This window comes from Eretmochelys imbricata, chromosome 2 (genome assembly GCF_965152235.1).
Source record: "Eretmochelys imbricata isolate rEreImb1 chromosome 2, rEreImb1.hap1, whole genome shotgun sequence".
NCBI lineage: Eukaryota > Metazoa > Chordata > Testudines > Cheloniidae > Eretmochelys > Eretmochelys imbricata.
The window spans coordinates 239,881,557-239,902,870 of record NC_135573.1 but is presented as its reverse complement, the minus strand read 5'-3'; the positions used below and the strand labels follow the sequence as shown (position 1 = coordinate 239,902,870).

General features: G+C 39.1%; 1 protein-coding gene across 3 annotated transcripts in view; it reads left to right on the top strand.

Annotated features, from left to right (window-relative positions):
* KIF5B (kinesin family member 5B) overlaps positions 1-21,314 on the top strand; it is a 69,044-nt gene that overhangs the window by 6,229 nt on the left and 41,501 nt on the right. For 2 of the 3 annotated variants that reach the window (XM_077808284.1, XM_077808283.1), the window contains exons 2-10: positions 5,291-5,378; positions 7,854-7,927; positions 8,674-8,778; positions 9,256-9,304; positions 9,691-9,746; positions 9,828-9,915; positions 11,650-11,774; positions 14,588-14,692; positions 15,185-15,330. In XM_077808284.1, the coding sequence (XP_077664410.1) occupies positions 5,291-5,378; positions 7,854-7,927; positions 8,674-8,778; positions 9,256-9,304; positions 9,691-9,746; positions 9,828-9,915; positions 11,650-11,774; positions 14,588-14,692; positions 15,185-15,330 (836 nt within the window). Of the gene's footprint in view, positions 1-5,290; positions 5,379-7,853; positions 7,928-8,673; positions 8,779-9,255; positions 9,305-9,690; positions 9,916-11,649; positions 11,775-14,587; positions 14,693-15,184; positions 15,331-21,314 lie in introns of all 3 variants that reach the window. The other variant, XM_077808282.1, reaches the window with a different exon arrangement.

Below are 21,314 nucleotides of genomic sequence, written 5' to 3'. Positions count from 1 at the left end.
CCAGCTAGAGCGATAGTCCCAGGTCTGCTTGAATGCTAAAATTCCAGCTGTTCCCCACCCATCTGCTAGAATCTCCAGTTTTCCCTAACATCTTCCCGGCTGCAATTATGTATTTTCATTACAAAAACTTCTCGTATTGAAACTGAATATGGGGCCATCATAAAATGGAGACTGATAGTATTTTCCCATTTATCCTCTGGCAAAGGAAATGCTGCAGAACTCTATCCCTACAGGTTGCAGAGTACACAGAGCCTTATATATGGTATATTATGTAAGCAAGTAAGGAAGCACTCAAGTTACAATCTTAACACAGAAAAATAAGAATGGAGGACTGGAAAACTAAGGTCCAATGACATACCCTGCACCCTCTACAGTTACAAAAAATCAGTTCTACATGCATCTTATTCTCCTCATGCACTCCAAAAGGATTGAAAAGCATAATTTTTCTTCCTAGAAGCAGAATACTATGCTGGGACTCTGCTTGTCTGTCTTTTTTGCTACTTTGAACTCTGGCACTGACAGAGCAATAGTACATTATGTTCCAAACTGGGAAAGAGGGTTGGGAATGGAAAATAAATGTGCTCTCAAATTAATGGGGGAAAAAAAGGGATAAGTTTTGCTAAAATCACTCCGTTTGGGATTTCTTCGAATCATAGAATATCGGGGTTGAAAGGTACCTCAGGAGGTCATCTAGTCCAACCCGCTGCTCAAAGCAGGACCAATCCCCAACTAAATCATCCCAGCAAGGGCTTTGTCAAGCCTGACCTTAAAAACTTCAAAGGAAGGAGATTCCACCAGCTCCCTAAGTAACGCATTCCAGTGTTTCACCACCCTCCTAGTGAAAAAGTTTTTCCAAATATCCAACCTAAACCTCCCCCACTGCAACTTGAGACCATTACTCCTCGTTCTGTCATCTGCTACCACTGAGAACAGTCCTCTTTGGAACCCCCTTTCAGATAGTTCCGTCCTAAGAATCTTTACTTAGACCTAAAGTTTTACATTTTTTGTATATTTTTGTGGGCAAAAATGGTGATAGCAATACTGTGTCATACTGTTTTGCATTGGGAGAAAAGCTGGGTTTTTTTATACCTCAATCTTTTATAAACTGTCTTGTGCTCCTCATGCCAAGAATAAGCCGGCTACAGTGTCAGACAGAATGGGTTTCTAAAATGATTACATTAGCAAAAAGAATATGCTTTAGAGTTAAAAGCATTTTATATGTTGTGATACAGAAATGGAACGTTACTGGCTGCTCATCTTATAGTATCAATAATGAAAAGACTATTCCAGGTATTAAGGATCAGAAAAGATGATCCAAGCCACACATTGTTATGGATGGACTCTGAAAATCTTACAGTAAACTTTAAAACTATAGGGTATGAATGCAATAGAAATAAACACTTAATACTTTTATACAATTTATTTTCTGTACTTCTGAGGATAACCTGAAGTTAAAGGTTATTCTGTCTCATTAAGAGTAACAGAATTGTCTACTATGAACAAGACATTGAGAGATGATGACTTGCCAGCGGACATCTGTGAAGAGCAAAGTTTTGTACATTTCAGTTGTTTCGAATATATTTGAATGTAGGCTAATACTGAAAACTGTTGCCCAGTACAGCTAAACTGGCCATTAATTATGATAATAAAAAAAAAAAACATCCATCAAGATTTGAGTAACTACTGCTGGGTCATGCTGGCAGGTAGCTGCAAGTTAGCTTCAACAAGGGCTTGGAATGTTGCTTTGAGGCAGACTGATTTAAGTTCATTTAGAGAAGGTTCATAGAGTGACACCATAGAAGCAGCCAAGGAGGAAGCTTAGGCTGATGTCTTATGGGGTAATGTTTGTTTCCAGTACAGCCAAACTCTGGGAAAGAGGTGAATCTGGATGTTTAACTGCGGGTCTGTGGGCTCTGGGGAGACTGGAAAATAGGGATTTGGCACACAAATGAATAGGCAACCTATAGGCTTAATTTGCAAGGTTAAGTGAAATATTTTTACTGAGCAATTGTGAGTCTGATTCCTAGTCAAAAGGATATCTGTAACACAAGGGTTATTACACCCAACGTATAGAGTATGTGATGGTTCAGCTTGTTTTTTGTCACTTATGGTAATACCCAAAAACTGCAATCCAGAGCAAGGCCTGATTCTGTACCTTTCCTCAGAAAGTTTTCAGTCATAGCCTCTTGATGCAGCTAAGGTATTTGTGGCGAAGTGAGGGAAATCTGTGCCACAATAATGGTGTGATCTGGGCACTGAAAAATAGGGTTATGTTTCTTAATAATATATAAAGACCTACTGATTTTTTTTTCTGAAGATTTTTTTTAGAAATTTGGTTGTCCTGCTGTGAGAAAGTAGGCCACTGGAAAACAGCTAGAATTGATATTGCAAATGCCAAATAAGTGAAACCTGTTTGGAATTACACAACAATCTTTCAGACTGTTTTTTGTGATAGGTGTATATGTAGTTCTTTTAAAATCAGTCAGAGGTCTAGGCAAAGCTGTTCTTTATCACCTCCGCTTATTTTGGCATTGAAATATTTTAAAATTAAAAACAGTTGTTTGACAAATATAGATCAGTGGAGATGCTTGAGCTGGAGCCTCATTGGTGTAAAGTGTGATGGGAGGGAGTGGATTTCAGGCAGACTATTCTGTTAGGGCACTGAACCTTTGGAATTTGCATTCCTGGTTTGGTCTGTAATCACTCAACTTTCAGGGCATGCCACTAAGACCGCCACCTTCCTGGTCAGTAATGAGAATGGGGATTCTGGTAGATTTAATAAATTTGTTACAGGGAACTGTGTTCTGGAAGAAGTCAGTCTGTCAAGGGTTCCTGAAGTTTGTGATGTATAAACTTTTATATTTAAGATTAATTCAAATAAGGGATTCATTGTTTGAGAGAGAAGTCCTTTAACTAATCCATAAAATTCAACAAAGCGTAGTACGAATAGTGAGTAATCCTATAAATCAAAAGGAGTGGGAAGAAAATTTGGTTATTTTTCTCTAAGCTCTGCCCTTTCATAGTACTATCTCAGTGGCAGCTTAAAGGAGAATTATAAAGGCATGATATAGCTAAATTATTTTAAGTAGAGTTAGTAAATTCAACCTCCCTCCCTACTGTTTGTTAATGGAGATAAATTTTATATCTTACAATGTGGGGAAGAATGTTAAAAAACTGATTTTCAGAGAAGCTTGTCTCTCTCACCAACAGAAGTTGGTGCAGTAAAAGATATTACCTCACCCACCTTGTCTCTCTAAAGAGCTCAAAAAAGTTAAACTAACATGAAGTTTAATTTGATTGAATAAATTGTTTTGATTGAAACTAAAATATGTTACAGGCACACTGAATGTGATGTTTAAGAAATTCCTGTAGGACTTAGCATTAAATCAAAATAAAATATAGCAGTTTGATTGTTTTGGACAACATCACTAACCTATCTATCCACTAGTTAACAAAGAATTGTGGAAATTTCTCATGCAGTTTACAGCTTTGTTTTATAGCTCTATTTTCATTTTCCCATGTGAGGAAATAAAAAGCTAAAAATTAACAAAACATTGTACTGGAAACATCAGGAATCGGGTACTTTGACCATTTACGTGAAGAAAAAACACTGGATGAGTTAAGCAGTCTTTTAACTGTTAAAGATAGATATGGATTACTGCAAGATGTAATGTTTTAAGAGCAATGACCTGCCTGACTTAATCCCTCTAGAGAGAGTCTCCAAAATCAGTTGATAGTCACTTAAGACTTTCTCAAAAATGTACTGACTTGGAATAGTGTATTCATGAATATCAATTTTTTTTAAGTGGAAAAATAATTTGGAGGAAGTTTCAAATTACATCTAAACCTGAAGGAATACCAGCCACATCAATAGTACACCATAAATTTTGTTTAGGATATTATTGGACACAATATGAATAGCGTAGATATGGTACAAAAGGTGATAATGGGGGCAACGTGATCCAGCAATAGGAATGTGTATATGAAGTAGTGCATGCAGACTTGTGCATATTAGACAAATGTTACCTGTGAGTTATAATGAGTTGGCCTGCAACACACACAATACCAGATATGCCTGTTAATATTCCTTTTATTAAAGTCACTACAGGAAGATTGAGGAAATGGCTGTCTATAGCTGTATCCTTTATTCAGTGGCTAATTTTATAGATATGCTTATTGAAACTTCAGCCTCACACCTCAAGACTGATAGTAAATGTTAAAGAAGGAATCTGTCTTGCTAATAAGTGTCCATCCCAGTTTTAGTTTGGCTTGGATAAACTTCTTAGACTGTATTAAAAGAAACTAGCATAGATCATGTGTGGGATTTCCAAAAGCACCTAAATGATTTGATGAAGATCCCTGGATCTTGTGTCCTAAATCACTTAAGTGCTTTGGGAAATCCCATCCCAAAACACAAAATTGCTTTCATCATAATGCATCTACCATCCCGATGGGAGTGGTTATGAGTGTCTGAGTAGTCACTCAGATGATGGGAGTGGTAGCAGCATAATCCAGAGAAAGGGGATAGTGACATACTCTACCTCAGTGACATAATACTACATTGTCTCTTTAGTCAGATCAGCATGTAGTCACCAGAATATCCAAAGCATTAGTAATGGACACCTCCAAGAGCCTGCTAAGTCCAAAACTAAGTCTGCACTAACTGAAACACTTAAGTAGAATTCAGTGCTTCAGCAGCTTGAATATTTCCTTCCATCCAGAGAATAAAATATAGGTAGCAGTCTGCTTTTGCAGCGTAGACTTCAGCTACCTCAGGTTTGGCTTCTGCCTATTAAGCACTGTAGTTTCTTGGCATACTTCCTCTAGAATGCTACTACTCTTCCTTTTCAAGAGGGATCTCATCTATCAGAATCCTGAATTAATATCCATCTAGTCCTTTTCCCAGAGGAAGAAATGTTCTTGAGTGTACAGTACTAACCTGAGCATTTTGGTTTAAGATTTGTGTGAAAACTTAAAATGAACTGACTTGTTGCCAAACTGTAATTAAGTGAGACTGGGTCATACTTATGGTGAAAGTTCTTTTGAAAAACTGTTTAGGCTGGTTTCAGGCTGCAGATATGTTTAGTTCAAGGCTTCATTCGTATGTGCTCATCTTTCACTCTGGTAACTTGTGTATAAATCAGTTCCTCTTATTGAAGGCTTCAAGTATACAAACAAAAGCAAAAAGATACTGTAGAAGCAGGCTATTAATATGGACAGTTCAAATTTGAAAAATGTTCAGTTTTACTTTCTGTGACTGGGATTTTTTACTCTTCTTGTGTCTTTTCAGTCTAAGCCGTATGTGTTTGACCATGTATTCCAGTCAAGTACATCACAGGAACAAGTATACAATGATTGTGCTAAAAAAATTGTAAAAGGTAAGGAAGAACATTGAACTTGACAATAAGGAAGCCATCAATAGACTATTAAGTGGCTTTTACTGTTGAAAATTGTGATGTAGTTCCAACTCTCCTCTTCCTACCCATCTTTCCACCAAAAACTGTATCTAAAAGAAACAGCATGAATTATAGCAGGAGTGGCAGCAATCACTACAGTTAAAGTTGATGAATGACATCAATTCTGAACCCATATATTCAGTTCATAACTGTTTGAAATGTTGTTCTTGTCAGGTTGCAATCTTTCAGGCCAGGTCTCTTCCATTAAAATTCTCTCTTGGACAATTATAGGGGAAAAGTTGTTCTTAAGTAAAAGGATGGGAAAATATAACTTTTCTATTTTAAAATGATGCTCAAGACTCTTAAAAAAAAATTGCAGCCAAAATCAATGGGGTTGAAATATGGCATAAGAATAGACTGTGCTATGGAAATACCTGTTCCAGGAAAAAGTCTTGATTAGTATAAACCTTCAAAAATCAAGCATATGCAATGTTTTTCTAAGCTTGTATAATACATAGCTAAGTAAGTTTGAGATCATCTTAGTTGTATAAAGAGAACTTCAGTCAACTATAGTGAAGATCTTCTGCAGATAGAACTCCTGCCTCAATGCTTATGCATCTTAAAGACTACAGAATCTCTGTCCTTGAATATATTAAAATTTGGTTGAGGCAATACTTTTAAAATAGAATTATAAAACACCTAGAAAATCATCATGTGATAGTCTAACCAGTTCATCATTTGTAGAATAAAATCTTGCCGTACTACTTGTAGTAGAATCCCTTGAATGATTGGGTAAAGAAAAGGCGTCCCAGTTGATATCAATTATTTGGGCTTTCAAAAGGCTTTTAACCAAACCTTCACAAATTATGAAAGAAAAAAAATTTAGTCTTGGGGTAATAGGCAATTTACTGGCAAGGATCAGAAGCTGGCTAAGAGATAAAACAGAGAAATAAATGTTAAATTTTCATCATAGCAGAAGTTTAGAAGTGAGTTGCTATAAGGGTCTGTAGTAGCACTCGTTTTGAATGCATTAATGATTTTAAAAGGGGATGAGCAGTTTGGTATTCAAACTTGCAGATACAGATTACTTGAGCAAGACTGCAAAAGGCTGGGAAACTTCAGAGGATCCTTACCAAGCTAGGTAAATGCATAACAGGGTGGCAGATGAAATTAATTGTTAACAAATGCAAAATAATGAACATCGGGAGAGAGAATTTGAACTAATCATACACCTTTCAAGGTTCTAAAGTAACTGTAAAAACTTATGAATTTCCTAAGTGTGGACAGCAAAGTTAAGACTTAAGCTCAATATGCAGAAATTGTCTAAAAAGCAAATAAAGTTAGGAGGCATAAGGAACAACGGGATGTATAGTACAGAAGTATTATGTCAATTGTATAAATAGTGTGTTCTAACCTGGACTGCAGTGTTCTCTTTACTTATCGCTTCACAAAAAAAGATGTTGCATTATTTGAGGGAGTTCAGAAGATGAGCGATTAAGGGGATGGGTAAACTGTCATGAAGAGTTTTAAAGATTGATACTACTCCCTTTCATCGTGTTCCTCCTTACTAGTCTCCTCTCAAGTACTGTAATTAATAGTATTGAGAGGTAGATAAGGAACTTCTGTTTGTCTCATAATATGAGGACAAGGCGCCATTTAATGAAACTGGCAAATTCAACACTGATAAAAATTTCTTTTTTCACAAAAGTCACAATTAAATTATAAGCTTGTGGTAGTGAATTAATCATTGAAGCAAGTTACCTAGGAGACTTCAAAAAAAGTTTGGACATTTATATGGATAACAAGAATATCAGTTCAATAAATATTACACTAAATTTGAAATGTACATATATTACAGTCACAATACTTTTAAAAAAAACTAGCTTTAGAAAGGATACAAACGTTTAAGTTTATGGCATAAGCTAACCTACTGGAAGTTAGAAAGAATGTTTCTCTGGGTGGGCTTGTTATCCAATAACAGCATGTTGCAGGATTTCTTCCTCTGTCCTCAGAAGCCCAGTATTTGTGTTCCTAGTTTTTCAGTTCTCATAGTTTTCCAGCCTAAACAAGACACTAATTTCTAATGTAAACTTTTTAAAAAAGCCTTTCACCCTGTCTTATATACTAAAAAGAAGCAAAAAGGTACAAGCCCATTTTTTTCCCTTTGCAGCTCACCTTTTAAAAGTGTCTGTATGTTGAGTCTGAAACTCTCTTATGTAATACATTAGTTTACATTTTAATTTATTAATGTAACTTCTCCTACTCTAGCAACATGCAATTCTGTTTTATTAGACTTGTGTTCATAGTGGAAACACCTTGTAATGGTCAAAATTCATTTGGAGTCAAAATCCTAAATTAGATTATTTGTCCATTAAACACTCAATTATCTTCTTGCAAACTTCTCCATAGGCAGTTAGCTTGGAAAAGAACACTAACGCATAAATTCTTTCTTGTTAGATGTACTTGAGGGATACAATGGTACAATATTTGCTTATGGACAAACATCATCTGGGAAAACACACACTATGGAGGTAAGGTATCTAAAAAGGACTTTCTCACAATATTTTATCATTTTTTCCATAGTTATATACCCTTCTCCTTTTGAAATAAAAGTCCTCAGTCTCCTCTGTTCATCTGGCATCCCTTCCCCCACAATTTCTTGGTGGGCTTGATCGTAATATAGTATTTTGGGCATCATTATTTCCATGAGTCTGGGAATAGCAGTAATTAATTTGTGGAGCCTTATTTGGCCCTCCAGCAGCAGAATAAGAAATACTAAGTATTCCATTAATAGCAGCTTTTTATCTTCAATTTATTATTTAAAAGATTCCTGGGATAATTTTTTACCCTAACCAAATCTTGGTCCTAAATGGGTTGGCAAGACTTCTTAAAAATTTTCTTTCTAGTTACTATTCTAAAATCAACTCCTTCATAGAATCATAGAATATCAGGGTTGGAAGGGACCTCAGGAGGTCATCTAGTCCAACCCCCTGCTCAAAGCAGGACCGATCCCCGACTAAATCATCCCAGCCAGGGCTTTGTCGAGCCTGACCTTAAAAACTTCTAGGGAAGGAGATTCCACCACCTCCCTAGGTAACGCATTCCAGTGTTTCACCACCCTCGTAGTGAAAAAGTTTTTCCTAAAATCCAACCTAAATCTCCCCCACTGCAACTTATGTGTTCAGTTTGTCGTCTTTGAATATTAGAAATCTGTTGTATTCATGGAATTATAACTGATAAAGAATATTGCATTTAGTTGTTTTTTTTCCCTCAAAAGGGAACACTTCATGATCCAGATGGGATGGGGATTATTCCAAGAATAGTGCAAGATATCTTCAATTATATTTACTCCATGGATGAAAATTTGGAGTTCCACATTAAGGTAAATTGTTCGGTTTAAGAAGTACTATTGAAACAAAAAGTTGCATCTGATTTTAAAGTAAAGTAATTGATGGTTAAATCTTTGGGGGTTTTTGGTGTATGTACAAGTCTCCCATTTTATTTGGAAGATATGAATCCAAAGACAGTTGGGCCCAGAGGTTGGGAATACCTGTTTTTCATAAATAGGGAATTCATTGACAATAAGATGCTAATCTTTAACAGTGAGGGCAGTTATCCTTTGGTAACTTGGATAATGGTTGTGGTAAATTCTCCATCACTTGAAGTCGTAATTAAGCTTGGATGTTTTTCTAATAGAGATGCTTTGGTTCAACCACAAGTTCTTGGGCTAGGTGCAGGATTCACTGGAAGGAATAAAGTCTCCTGTGTTAGGCAGGAAGTCAGACTAAATTATTATAATGGTCCCTTTTGGCCTAAAATCTATGAATTACTGTTTTTAATGCTGTATTTTTTTTATTAGGTGTCATATTTTGAAATATACTTGGATAAAATAAGAGATCTTTTAGATGGTAAGTCTGTGCCCTTTATATAGGATGGGGATAGCAACTTGTTAGACTGTAAAGAAACTTTACCGCCAGATTAGGATAGTTATGTGGCACATTAATGATATGTTGTAAATGGCAACTATCAATGTAGTCTTTTGTTGGCTTTCATAACCTTACAATTGTAAAATTAAGTATAGCTATGCCTTTTCTTTGTATAATGTATTATGTGTATAAAAGCTGGGTTTCTCTAATGGCCATTTTGTGTAAATCCTTGTTCAGATGTTAGAATATAAGAATTGTATGGGATACCATGAGAAATGTTTGTTTCCCTCGGGATATATATGATCATTCACCACATTATTCTTTTGAACAAATGAAATATCTTATCTGTAGAGTTTTTTTTCTTCCAGTTTCAAAGACCAATCTTTCTGTTCACGAGGACAAAAACAGAGTTCCTTATGTAAAGGTGAGTATAAGTGTTACGCTATTGACTAACCTATCTTTTCTCCATGTACATCACTTATTTATGTTTTGTCAATTTTTAAAGGGCTGCACTGAACGTTTTGTATGTAGTCCGGATGAAGTAATGGATACTATAGATGAAGGAAAATCTAACAGACATGTAGCAGTTACAAGTAAGTGGTTTTTTTCCTTTCATTGATTGTATAAATGAGAGAAGCCCAAACTATGAATGTAAGTGAATGGTTCTAGTTTTTTGAAAGATTGACTTTTGTGTAACTCACCTCAGTGTGTCACTTGCTGCAAGAGTAGGTTAAGACAAATTAAAACAATCTTGGTCTATTTAGTTTGTCTCCCCTTCATCTAACTTCCTGTTTCTAGGACAGTGTTACTCAACTTGAGGTTGCATGCCCTTTCTTGGAGTAGGGGCAGAGTACAAGCATGGAGTAGTGAAAGGTCATGATCCCAGATCCATGTCCCCCACCCCTTGAATGTACTCCTGTGTCTGGAAGTAAAGCAGTTTGTGTCTCATGAAGCCACCTGCTTTTTGTCTCTACTACTGCAGAGGCCTATAACAAAGCTGATCACGAGATACCCATGTTTACCTGTCTGCAGATTTAGGCAGCATTCCATAGGTCTAAGCTTCTCTCTTTGGTCCTATGGCACTGTACTAAGTTGTAAAAGTATGTGCCTTGTGTCTTTGGAGCTGTCAGTGGACTGTCTCATTGTAGGCAATATGTAGCCTTCTTCTGAGTGGGACGTAGGGAGGGGAAGCTACAAAATGAGATGGCAAAAAGAGGAAAAACAAAAAATGTTACATTGGGGACAGAAAAGGTAAAACTGAGGCAGAAGAAAAGAGAATATAAACAAAAAATATGGCAGTATTTGGCCAAGGGAATGGACAAGCTTTTCATCCACAGAGGACTTCATCAGAAAAACATTGGGACCTGCTGTTTTTGGTGGAAATTTCCTGTTCCTGCTGCCTGTTCCTACTTTATCAGTAAAAGGTTGAGGAAGGCAATCAAATATCGAGGCCAAGCCTGCTCTGGCCCTCCCTTTGATCAGGAGAGTGTTTTGGAGGAGTGATAAGCCAAACACAGTTACTTTTTTTCTTGGTGGCAGCAAGGAACAGAAACCAGGACTGGTCAGCATTTAAAGGCTGAGGAACAGGGAAGTAGCAATGGATGGGAACAAGGGACTATTCCTTCTTCACACTTCCTCAGCTTCTCTTGTAGCTACCCGCACATCTTTAAAGGGCTATGGGGGATTTAGGGTTGTTTCTGTCTGACACAGAGCTAGAGAGAAGACTAAATAGGGGGCTCTTCTTCTCCCTCTTCACCTCCAAAGTAAATCAGCTTAGACTTCTGTTACTGAACTCAAAGAACTGTTTTAATTCAATATGAAATGTGTGTCTTTGAAAGTTTACTTGTGTTTCACATCTTACCTATGCTATAAAGCATAAAGAAAAAAAAATCATTATCTTATAACAAAAATGAAAGTTTCTAAAGGTAACTCTACACGTTGGGTCAGTATGTAACAGCTTTGGAAAAAAAAGTGACAAATGTTCTAGTGTTTCTAATAAACTCCAAAAATACTTAAGCCCAGAGTAAAAGGCCAGACTAGTAAACTGTCAATATACTTTACATTTTATTAATAGAAATGTGTAGGAAAAAAGCTGACTTAATCTATTGAATAAAATGGGATAGACCCTTCATTTGCCTGCTTTCGTTTAAATACACTGTATTCATCACAAACTACTGTAAGGCTGTCTATCTCTAGAGATATTCACTGTGAGAGGTTCATGTTGTATACTAAATGTTCAGCTAAGGTCAAATTAGAGTAATTGTTACCCAGTGCAGATTTGTTGTATAAACAAGTGTTTTGAAAATTCTTAAATATTTGCATTATAGATATGAATGAACACAGCTCTCGAAGTCATAGTATCTTCCTTATTAATGTAAAACAAGAAAACACTCAAACAGAACAGAAACTGAGTGGAAAACTTTACCTTGTGGACTTGGCAGGTAGTGAAAAGGTAACTTCGTCTTTATATATTTGAAAACTAAAGGAACATACAGAACCTTGTTTAACGTAGAGCTCAAGTATCACTTCCTAAGAATACACAAATCATAATTCTGACTCCTCAGTCAGCTTCATGACTCGTTTCAACTCCAGTGCTCATATATGAAACCCAAACTCCAGTATAGGCTAATTTTATATGCTCCCTATTGATAGATAAGCTTGAATTTGGTAAAAGGTATAGTGATTTTTTTTTTTTGTACATGGAAAAAAGTAGATTTAAGTTCATTGTCTCTGTTTAAGTGTGATTGACAAATGGGAGGTGTGGGTTGTGATTGGTTATATGTTGGAATTGAAAGGAGTTTGTTGTGAAGGTGGTGTCAGTGTGGATATTGTGTAGGTTGTGGTTGCTTGTGTTAACGCTGTCCTAACTGGTGATCACGCTGACTGGAAATGCACTTGAGAAACCTTAATTCTGAGACAAGGCTGTTATGTGGAAATTTCTTCCTTATTTCCATTGAATGAAGTGGAGTCACCTTGTGCACCACTCTGCCAGTACTGTGAGCTCCCTATTTATGGGGTTCTGCTTGTCCCCTATAGTCCATCAGGCATTAGGCCTGAGTGAATTATGGTGTTTAAATTGAGTTTGGATAGTAGCATGAGTGATAGGCACAAAGCATTTGACCAGAAAGAATAAGATCATGAGAAAGGGGGATTGTTTAGGTTAAGTTTATAGTGACCCTTGAAATACCAGTGTTGTTATACTTAGAATTTAGGTTGAGGTAATAAAAATAAAGAACAACGTGGCTAATTGGGTACCCACCAGGTGCAGGAAATAATTAGTTATATTAGTTTGTTTTAAAAATAAATGCTTACTCCTGTAACTAGGGAAAAATATGGCAAAGTGAGATGAGGAAACCTTGAAGAGAGCAAGTTTCAGCCCTGAACTGCTTCGTCTGATTTTAGTTAAGGTCCAAAAACCCACAGTGACATCACTTGTTTATTTATAGTGTATAAAAAGCCCAAGGTTTTCAAGGTTTTTTGTCAGAGCTTTTCCTTGCCCCTCTGGAGACATGCCATCATGGAAAGGCATTTCCAGGCCTGATCCTGTTGTGAGTATCTCGCCAGAGGAGTGCAACAAAAATTACAAAAAGTTTAGAAAACTTGATCTACAAGGAAAGGTTAAAAAAGTGGCCATGTTGTCAAATCCCTTTCACTGTTTTACTGGTTCCTAAAAATGGTCAGTGAGCAGTTTTTTCCAACAAATTGTGCACCCACCTTATAGTATATGTATTTGTGTTGTAGTTGTTTACACTTAACACTTGTTTACATTAATAGAATAAAACGTAACTTCAAAATTCTTTCAGTGTAGATTGGGAGAATGTGAGGGAAGGGAAATGCAGATCATAGAACTGTAGAGCAAGGTTTGGCATTTAGACTAGGAAACTAGGCTGGGCAGCAGATCTGGGGACAGGTGTTAGCAGGAACCGGTGATGCTTCCTGTTCTTTCAGAGTAACAGCCGTGTTAGTCTGTATTCGCAAAAAGAAAAGGAGTACTTGTGGCACCTTAGAGACTAACCAATTTATTTGAGCATAAGCTTTCATGAGCTACAGCTCACTTCATCGGAAGTGAGCTGTAGCTCACGAAAGCTTATGCTCAAATAAATTGGTTAGTCTCTAAGGTGCCACAAGTACTCCTTTTCTTTTTGCTTCCTGTTCTTCATTCTCTCCCATCTTTATCCATGACCCTCACGTGCCTTCTGAGAGAAGTCATGTTGTAGTAATTTTCCACTGCAATCTCCTCTGCTCTTATAGACTTTCAGTGTCGGGAACTTGTATCTGAGGTTTTTTTTGTGGCAGAGGCTGTTTTTGAATCTGGTCTATATCGGCTTTCCCTGTTTAAGATGGTAACTTTCCTGCCTGATTTGATTGACTTTTGGGTTAATTGGTGTCCATAACTTCGAATTTCTTAGCTTTTGCACATGAATAAGGTTAAGATTTTGTCACGGAGGTAATGGAAGTCACGAAATTGGTGACTTCCAGGCAGGGCTTTGGAGCTGTGCTCTGGCTCCGGTCCAGCTCCAGGCAAAAACCTGCTGCTCCGCAGGCTCTGCTCCAAAGCCCTGCTTCCAGGAACCTCTGACATTTTCGCTTCAGCCCCGGAGTAGCAGAGTTGGAGCTGTCAGCCAGCGGGGCAACCCGGTGGCACGGGCAGACCCCCGCATCTCCAGGCCGCTGCGGGGAGGGGAACAGGGGGATCCCACAGTCTCAGTCACTGAGGGTAGGGGGAATCCTGGAGGCCCAGCAGCAGTGGGTGCTGGACCCCTCCTCTTCCCCATTTTGTCATAGTTATTTTTAATAAAAGTCAGGGACTTTTGGTTATTGCCTGTGACTTGTCCATAACTTTTACTAAAAATAACCATGACACAGTCTTAGCATTATGCATGAATTGTTTGTTTGCATTCAATCCTTTTTTTTAAATGACCGGTGAGTACAGTTGGTCAGACTTTTCACCAAAATTGGGTTTTCAATTCAATTAATTTTTTCATGGAAAGTGTCTGCTTTCCTTGGGAAATTTTTGATTTTCATTGGAAAAACTGATTAGTCTTGAGCTGAAAACTTTCGTTGTTTGATGGAAAATCAGAATTTTTCTTCGGGTGGTGTGGAGTGAGGGAAGGGAATCCATTTTCCCAGCTTGCTCTGCCAGTTAGTGGTGCTACAGCGACACTTGGTTTTAAAAAAGAGCAAGCTGTTCAGGCTTTTTTATAAGCACTGAACCTGAAAAATGCTTTCTAGAACATTTACTTGTATTTACTCAATCTTTTTTAGGTTAGTAAAACTGGAGCAGAAGGTGCTCTGCTGGATGAAGCTAAGAACATCAACAAGTCTCTCTCAGCTCTTGGAAATGTCATTTCTGCTTTGGCTGAAAGCAGTGTAAGTGTATTTTTTAAGTCCAGAAAAAGAGAGAATACAGATGTAATAGTGCCCAGGAAATATGGGCTGAAATTTTCAAGGAGGTGCATGGGATTTAACCACACACCTCCCATACATTGCCTTAAAAATCTCAACCATTGTATCACTACATTGCAAGTGCAACAGTGTCTCTTACAGTGTCTCTTGCTGTGTAAAGCAGAATTTTAAATAATCTTCTGACATTATATAAGCTTATATTAAATATCTTAATGGAAGTTTCCTTTACCCTAAAAGTACAAAAGCTTGGACATAACTCTCTCTTATCTGAAAGGTTTGTGCTTGTACCACTGTGTTGGGCATTGTTTAAAAACTTGAAGAGAAATTATCTTCTTGCTAATTTATTGGGCTAAGCTGAATTGAGCGCAGATCCTTATCCAACAAACTAGATAGTTGTCTGTCAACTCTAACTTAGTCCTTCAAACATATGCTAATCTATACATTTATTCATTCCAGACTTATGTTCCATATCGTGACAGTAAAATGACCAGAATCCTTCAGGATTCATTGGGTGGTAACTGCAGAACCACTATTGTAATTTGCTGCTCTCCATCATCATACAATGAGTCTGAAACTAAATCTACGCTCTTGTTTGGTCAAAGGTGAGTAAACAATTTAAAAATGCTAGTCGGGAGAGACATTTGTCTCATTGAAGACTTGTAAGTCATGAAGTGCAAGCAACTTTTTATTACACTCCCATGCATCTTATCTGGTAAGATTGGTGTAAGTAAACGCCTTCGATGAAATAACTGCAAAAGATGTCTGCTCTTATCAAGCAAGTAGGTTGAGCTCTTAAATTCTGCTGCTGACTGCATGTTCAAATATACACATTAATACTTCATTCTTTCTGTTTAAAAACCAAAAAGATCAGTGCAGAAAGGCACTAATGCAGAATAATTCTTAATTTAAATTTACAGATGGTTACGGTTCCTATATCAAATATAATATAAACACTTCAACTCATGTATACACACTGCTAAGCATTTTAGTGCCCGATTATGTAGTGTGCCTAAAATATCATTAAGCAGGGCTTGAAAAATCCACTCATCATGGCAAGTAGGAACCTTTTTTTGTGAGTGTCGTGGACCAATATCATCCTCTTCAGCAGAGTTTACTTTCATTTAAAATAAAGCTTCTCTTCCTTATGGAAGAAAAGATTGATCTAATGCTGTCTTCCTAAGAGTGCAGCGTTCCAGTGCTCGCTTCTGCAGCTGCTCTTACCATGCTACAGTGTAAATACTGACCAGAGTGTACGAGGATTTTTTGGGGGGGGGTGGGGGTGGGGGCTGTTACTATTTATTACCTTTATGTGCTTCAGTGAAACAGGGAATTGTTGATCTTGCTCTTTTGCTGCTTAGCAAAGCACTGAGCAGTAGCAAAGGCTGTCACTGGAGCTATTTGTGGTGGAGGAAAACTCAGAAATGAGAAAAGTGAATGGTAGAGTAGCAGAGACCACACCAAAGCCCTCTTCAGGCTTTTGAATGGGGGGAACACAGAACGCTGCATCTCCTTTCTGGCAGCTGAGGAAAGAGGGGTTCAAATTTCAACTATGCTGTTCAGCTAGTCCCTGAACGAAATCCAGCAACAATACCCTGGTAGGAATCCCAGCAGGTGGGGGTGTATGGATATAGGCATCTTATGTGGGTGTTTCCCCTACGCAGTGAGGACTCCATTTCTGTGCAGGGTAAACACCTAGATGGGATAAGTCTTTGACTATTGGATGTCCAGTAAAACCCGGTGGATGTGGATGAGGGTTTGAGCATGTGGGACATGAGTTTGCACCTGGGGGTGGGGAGAAGAGATCAATGGATGGGATAACAAACTTCAGGGCAGAAAGTAAGGTGGGATGTACACACAATAAGGGGGGGGGAATAGACAAAGATATATGGAGGCAGAAGGAAACAGACACTTGCTTCATAGTCCTGATCTCTGCCTCTTCAGATTCACTTTGCTGTTGTGGCTACTGGTAAACGTTCCCTTACAAGTCCCTGGGGAAGGGCATGTAACTGCCAACAAAACATTGAAATAGACTATGTGCAAAGTAAACAATTGAAAAATAGATAACTGCTAACATACTATAGATAATCTGAATGGTTACAGTGCATCAGTTACACCATTTTCAAATGGAAATGAAGGGTCAGATTCTTGAACCCAGTTACTGTGAACTATTTGAGCCATCTCTGTGCCACTCATTCCCTGCCTGCACACACAATTCTCTACCTCTGGGCAAGATCTTAAATTGTTGCCCTGATTGAGCTCTCTAGCCTGTTTCCTGTAACGTGCATTACAGTAAGAATTCTTTAACACTTAGTTACTAATACAGGCTCATTTTATATTTAAATCCAAAATATAGAGAAACATTTTATTCCAAAAAAACAAAGGAATCAGGCAATCCTTATCATTAGGAACTCTAAGAATTTGGATATTTTTGACATGAATCTGTTCTCCCATCACTACTATTATTCTGTCTGATTTTAATTTTCTATTTTTAAACTGCCAATTTAATAATTCCATCCCCTGAAAAGTGAGTTGACTTTTCTTCTTAATCTGCTCCTCTTTATCCAGCCATTGTTTTACTTAGAACACATCCATCCGAGGAATTAATTTAGTGGATCAAGTTTCCAGCTGGCCTTACAGAGAAAACATTTTAGTATGGAAAGAATTTGTTGTGTGGAGTGATTCAAAAAGTTTTCTGATTGCCAGATCAAGGAAACTAAGTAACTGAGAGTAAGTTCATCTGAAAGACTGAAGTTTTGAGCTTAACATCTTCAGTTTCCCAGGTTCCTCTCCTCTGAACTGTTATCTAAGTAATTTCTATAGAAGTTGGTCTCCCAATAATTCATCTTCATAAAACGTGAATGTATCGCGTTCCTACCATCTCATTTCATAAGCCATACACTTAGTGTCTTTCACTCGCATCTTGAAATGCTTTAGTAACATTAATTCTCACGCCCTTCTGAGAGCTTTTACCTATTTTAGAGAGAAATATAAAATCTGTCTCCAGAGTAACCAGCATCAATTAAAAATTTACAGTAACATTCCTTTTTAGTTACAATTTAGATTAAATCCACCAAAGGTATGTACACCTCTACCCCAATATAATGTGGTCCAATATAACGCGAATTCAGATATAACGTGGTAAAGCAGTGCTCTGGGGAGCGGGACTGCTTTGCCTCGTTATATCCGAATTCGTGTTACCACAAGCGGTTCTTCTGCACCCCCTCCCCCTTTACTTGCTGCGGGCCCCCCGCCGCCCCAGCTCACCTCTGCTCCGCCTCCGCCTTCTCCCATGAGTGCGCCGCAGCTCCGCTTCTCCCTCCCTCCCAGGCTTGATTGGCACGGCAAGCCTGGAGGGGAGGGAGGGAGAAGTGGACCGGCGACAGCACGCTCAGGGGAGGAGGCGGAGCGGAGGTGAGCTGGGGCGGGGAGCAGTTCCTCTCCCTACCCCGATATAATGCTGTCCTCGGGAACCAAAAAATCTTACCATCTTATAGGTGAGACCGTGTTATATCGGGGTAGAGGTGTATATGTGATAGCAATCAATTTTGAGGAATGAGGCATACTAGAGACTGTCAGGAAGTGAGAAGTATACTTTGCTGGAGTTTAGGGTTTCATAATAAAAAATAACCGAGGATCATATGGGGAAACATTTCTTCTTCAAGTAGTGTCCCTATGGGCACTCCACTTCAGGTACACGTGCACCCCACATGCTTTCTATTAGAGATTTTCATTAGTAGTGTCCGTTCAGCCTGCATATGATATCCTTGTGTCCCACACTCAGTGGCGCTGAAACAATTGTAATAGTAGGGATGCTGAAAGCCAGCCCCCTTACCCATGTTCACCACCTCCTCCCCCCACCCCCGCCAGCTGAGGCTGGCAGCCAGGACCCTGGGCGCGGGGCTGGCAGCATCCCTAGTTCCCACACCTGTGCCCACAATGAAGCTATATCAGGTTGCGCGGGTGAACCGCCCTCAATTCCTTCTCAGCTGCCTCAGCCTGAGACGGAACTTAGCATGTCTTCTTTACATGTACCTCAGCTATTGCTGAGCTTGTTTCTCAGTTTAGTTACCTTAGTAGTTAGTTCTGATTTTTTTAAAAAAAATTTATATTCTCTGGGAAAGTCCTTCCTGAGAGGGACATGCCTGATTCACTGGGGTTTAAATGTTGCCTCTTTTATGTAGAGAGGCCATCCTGATTAGTGACAGACACACAAAGTGCATTTGCTGCTGGGAGAGTCGAACATACTATAGAAGTGTAACTTCTATTTAGCCCTTCAAATCCAGGGCTCAGAAGAACAGTCATTACAACTTGATTTCTTAGATGATGGTGCACCCCCTTGTACATCAGTTTTCCCTCTGGGTCTCTAGCACCTCCTTGACCTTAGTGCAACACTCTCCCAGAAAGGGGAAATCCTCAGACCTCCTCTAAACATTGTAAGAGGAGCTTTAATTTCCCTCTCAGGGATCCAACCCCCAAAACCTTGTTTTCTGACCAGGTTGACACCTCAGAAACGTCATCCTTGAGGCTCAGTACCATGGAGGCAAGGAGCTCCACCAGAACTGGTGAAATAGGAAAGTGCCGCAGCCCTAAGGCTAAACATGGCTCTGGAAAGGCTTTGATACCATCTAGTGGAGATGGTCAGAACAAGTTCAGATGTTTTGTACCATCAGAGTTTTTACTCTTGTTCTGTTACCTTGTTGAGTTCTTTGGTACCAAATAAGCCTCCAGACACATAAGCACCATTTGCAAAGCACTTCAAGCTATCGGTACTGTCTGGCAAGGACAAGCTTACAGGTCTGTGTCTCACACAGATGTTTGAGGCTCCCCCCCATTTGATGCAACTTCACAACAGGCTTCGTCACTGAAGGATCAGTTTTGACAGGATGATTGAGGGTTTGACCTCTCCTGCCGCATTAGCCTGCCAGCTTCAACCTTTTGTCCACCTCCCTCCCATTTGGAGACCAACTGTTCCATTTTGAATAACCACAGGAACGTATCACCTTGGACAAATGGGTGATGGAAGTAATATCTTTGGGCTGTGCCATCCATTTTACCTTCCTCCTTGTTCCCCTTCTCTTTCCCGCTTCAGGGACATATCTTATAAATTACTGTTAAGACAAGAAATAAAACCCTTCTTCGTTTAGGGGTGATAGAAGTGATCCCCACTCAGCATAGGGGAAGTGGGGGGGAGGGGCCTTTTGTTCCCAGGTGTTCGCTTGTACTAAAGAAAAATCGAGTGTGGAGACCAATCTTAGATCTAAGACTTCTAAACAAATTCGTGAGGCCTCAAAAGGTCAGGGATGGTGATTCTGGTAGCTGCCATTCCTTCTCTATATTCAGGGGTTGGTTTTGGCCCTTGACCTTCAAGATTCATACTTCTATGTAGTGATACACCTGCCTTGCAAAGGGTTCCTGCATTTTGTCATAGGCCAGGATCATTTTTAATACGGGATGCTCCTGTTCGGGGTCTCCTTGGCTCCAAGAGTGTTTTCAAAGATTCTATCTATGGTGACTGCCTATTTGCATTGTTAGGCAATTACAAGGTATTCTGTACCTTGACGATTGGCTACTCAAGCATCAGTCATACCAAGAGGTGTTGTCTGCCACAAAGACAGCACTGTCTCTATTCTTGGACTTGGGTCTTCAGTGTGGAAAAATCCACACTGACTCCCGGTCAAAACATATGATTTATAGGGGCATCCCTGGATTCCTTGGCATCCAGGGCCTTCCTGCCCGTGGACAGATTTGTGACTTTATCACACCTTGTCAGAAGTATTCAAGGGAGCTCCCATACTTCAGTCAGAAACCGTCTTCATCTTGGTCACATGGCAGCTTGCACCTTTGTGACTGTGTGTGCAAGGTTATGCCTTCACTGTTTTCAGGGGTGGCTCAAAGCCGTTTACTCGTCTAACAGGCACAGTCTAGACAAATAGGTGTCAGTTCCCCAGCAGGTGAAGTATTCCCTAGACTAGTGGAAGGTCCATTGCAAGGTAGCAGCAGGGGTTCCCTTCCTCCAACCAACATCATTGGTAACCATGACCACAGATTCATCTCTGTTACGGTGGTTGGAGGGGCACACCTTGATTCTCTAACCGTGCAGGGGAGATGATGATCCTAGGAAACCACCCTCCATCTCTGTCTGTTGGAGCTCAAAGTGATCGGATACACCTGCCTTGAATTTCTGCTTCTCATCAGGCACAGATCTATCAAGGTCATGATGGACAACATAGCCTGCATGTTCTATGTCAACTGGCAGAGAGGAATGAGATTCCCTTCTATGTGTGCCGAAGCAATGATATTATGGAACTGGTGCATAAAACATTGCATAGGAATTTCAGTAGTGTAACTTCAGAGCAGACACATTGTCATGGCTGATTGCTCTCAGCAGGTGTTTTCCGCAAGACTATGAACAGTAGTTGGATCTCCAGGTTCTAGTTGGTATTTTTCAGACTTGGGAGTTTCGAGAAGTGGACCTCTTTGCCACAACTACAAACAAAAATGCCATTTGCTTGCTTTGGGGAAGGTAAGGTCATAGTTCCTGGGGGGATACCTTCCTTCTCCCTTGGATGAAAAAGCAGTTTTATGC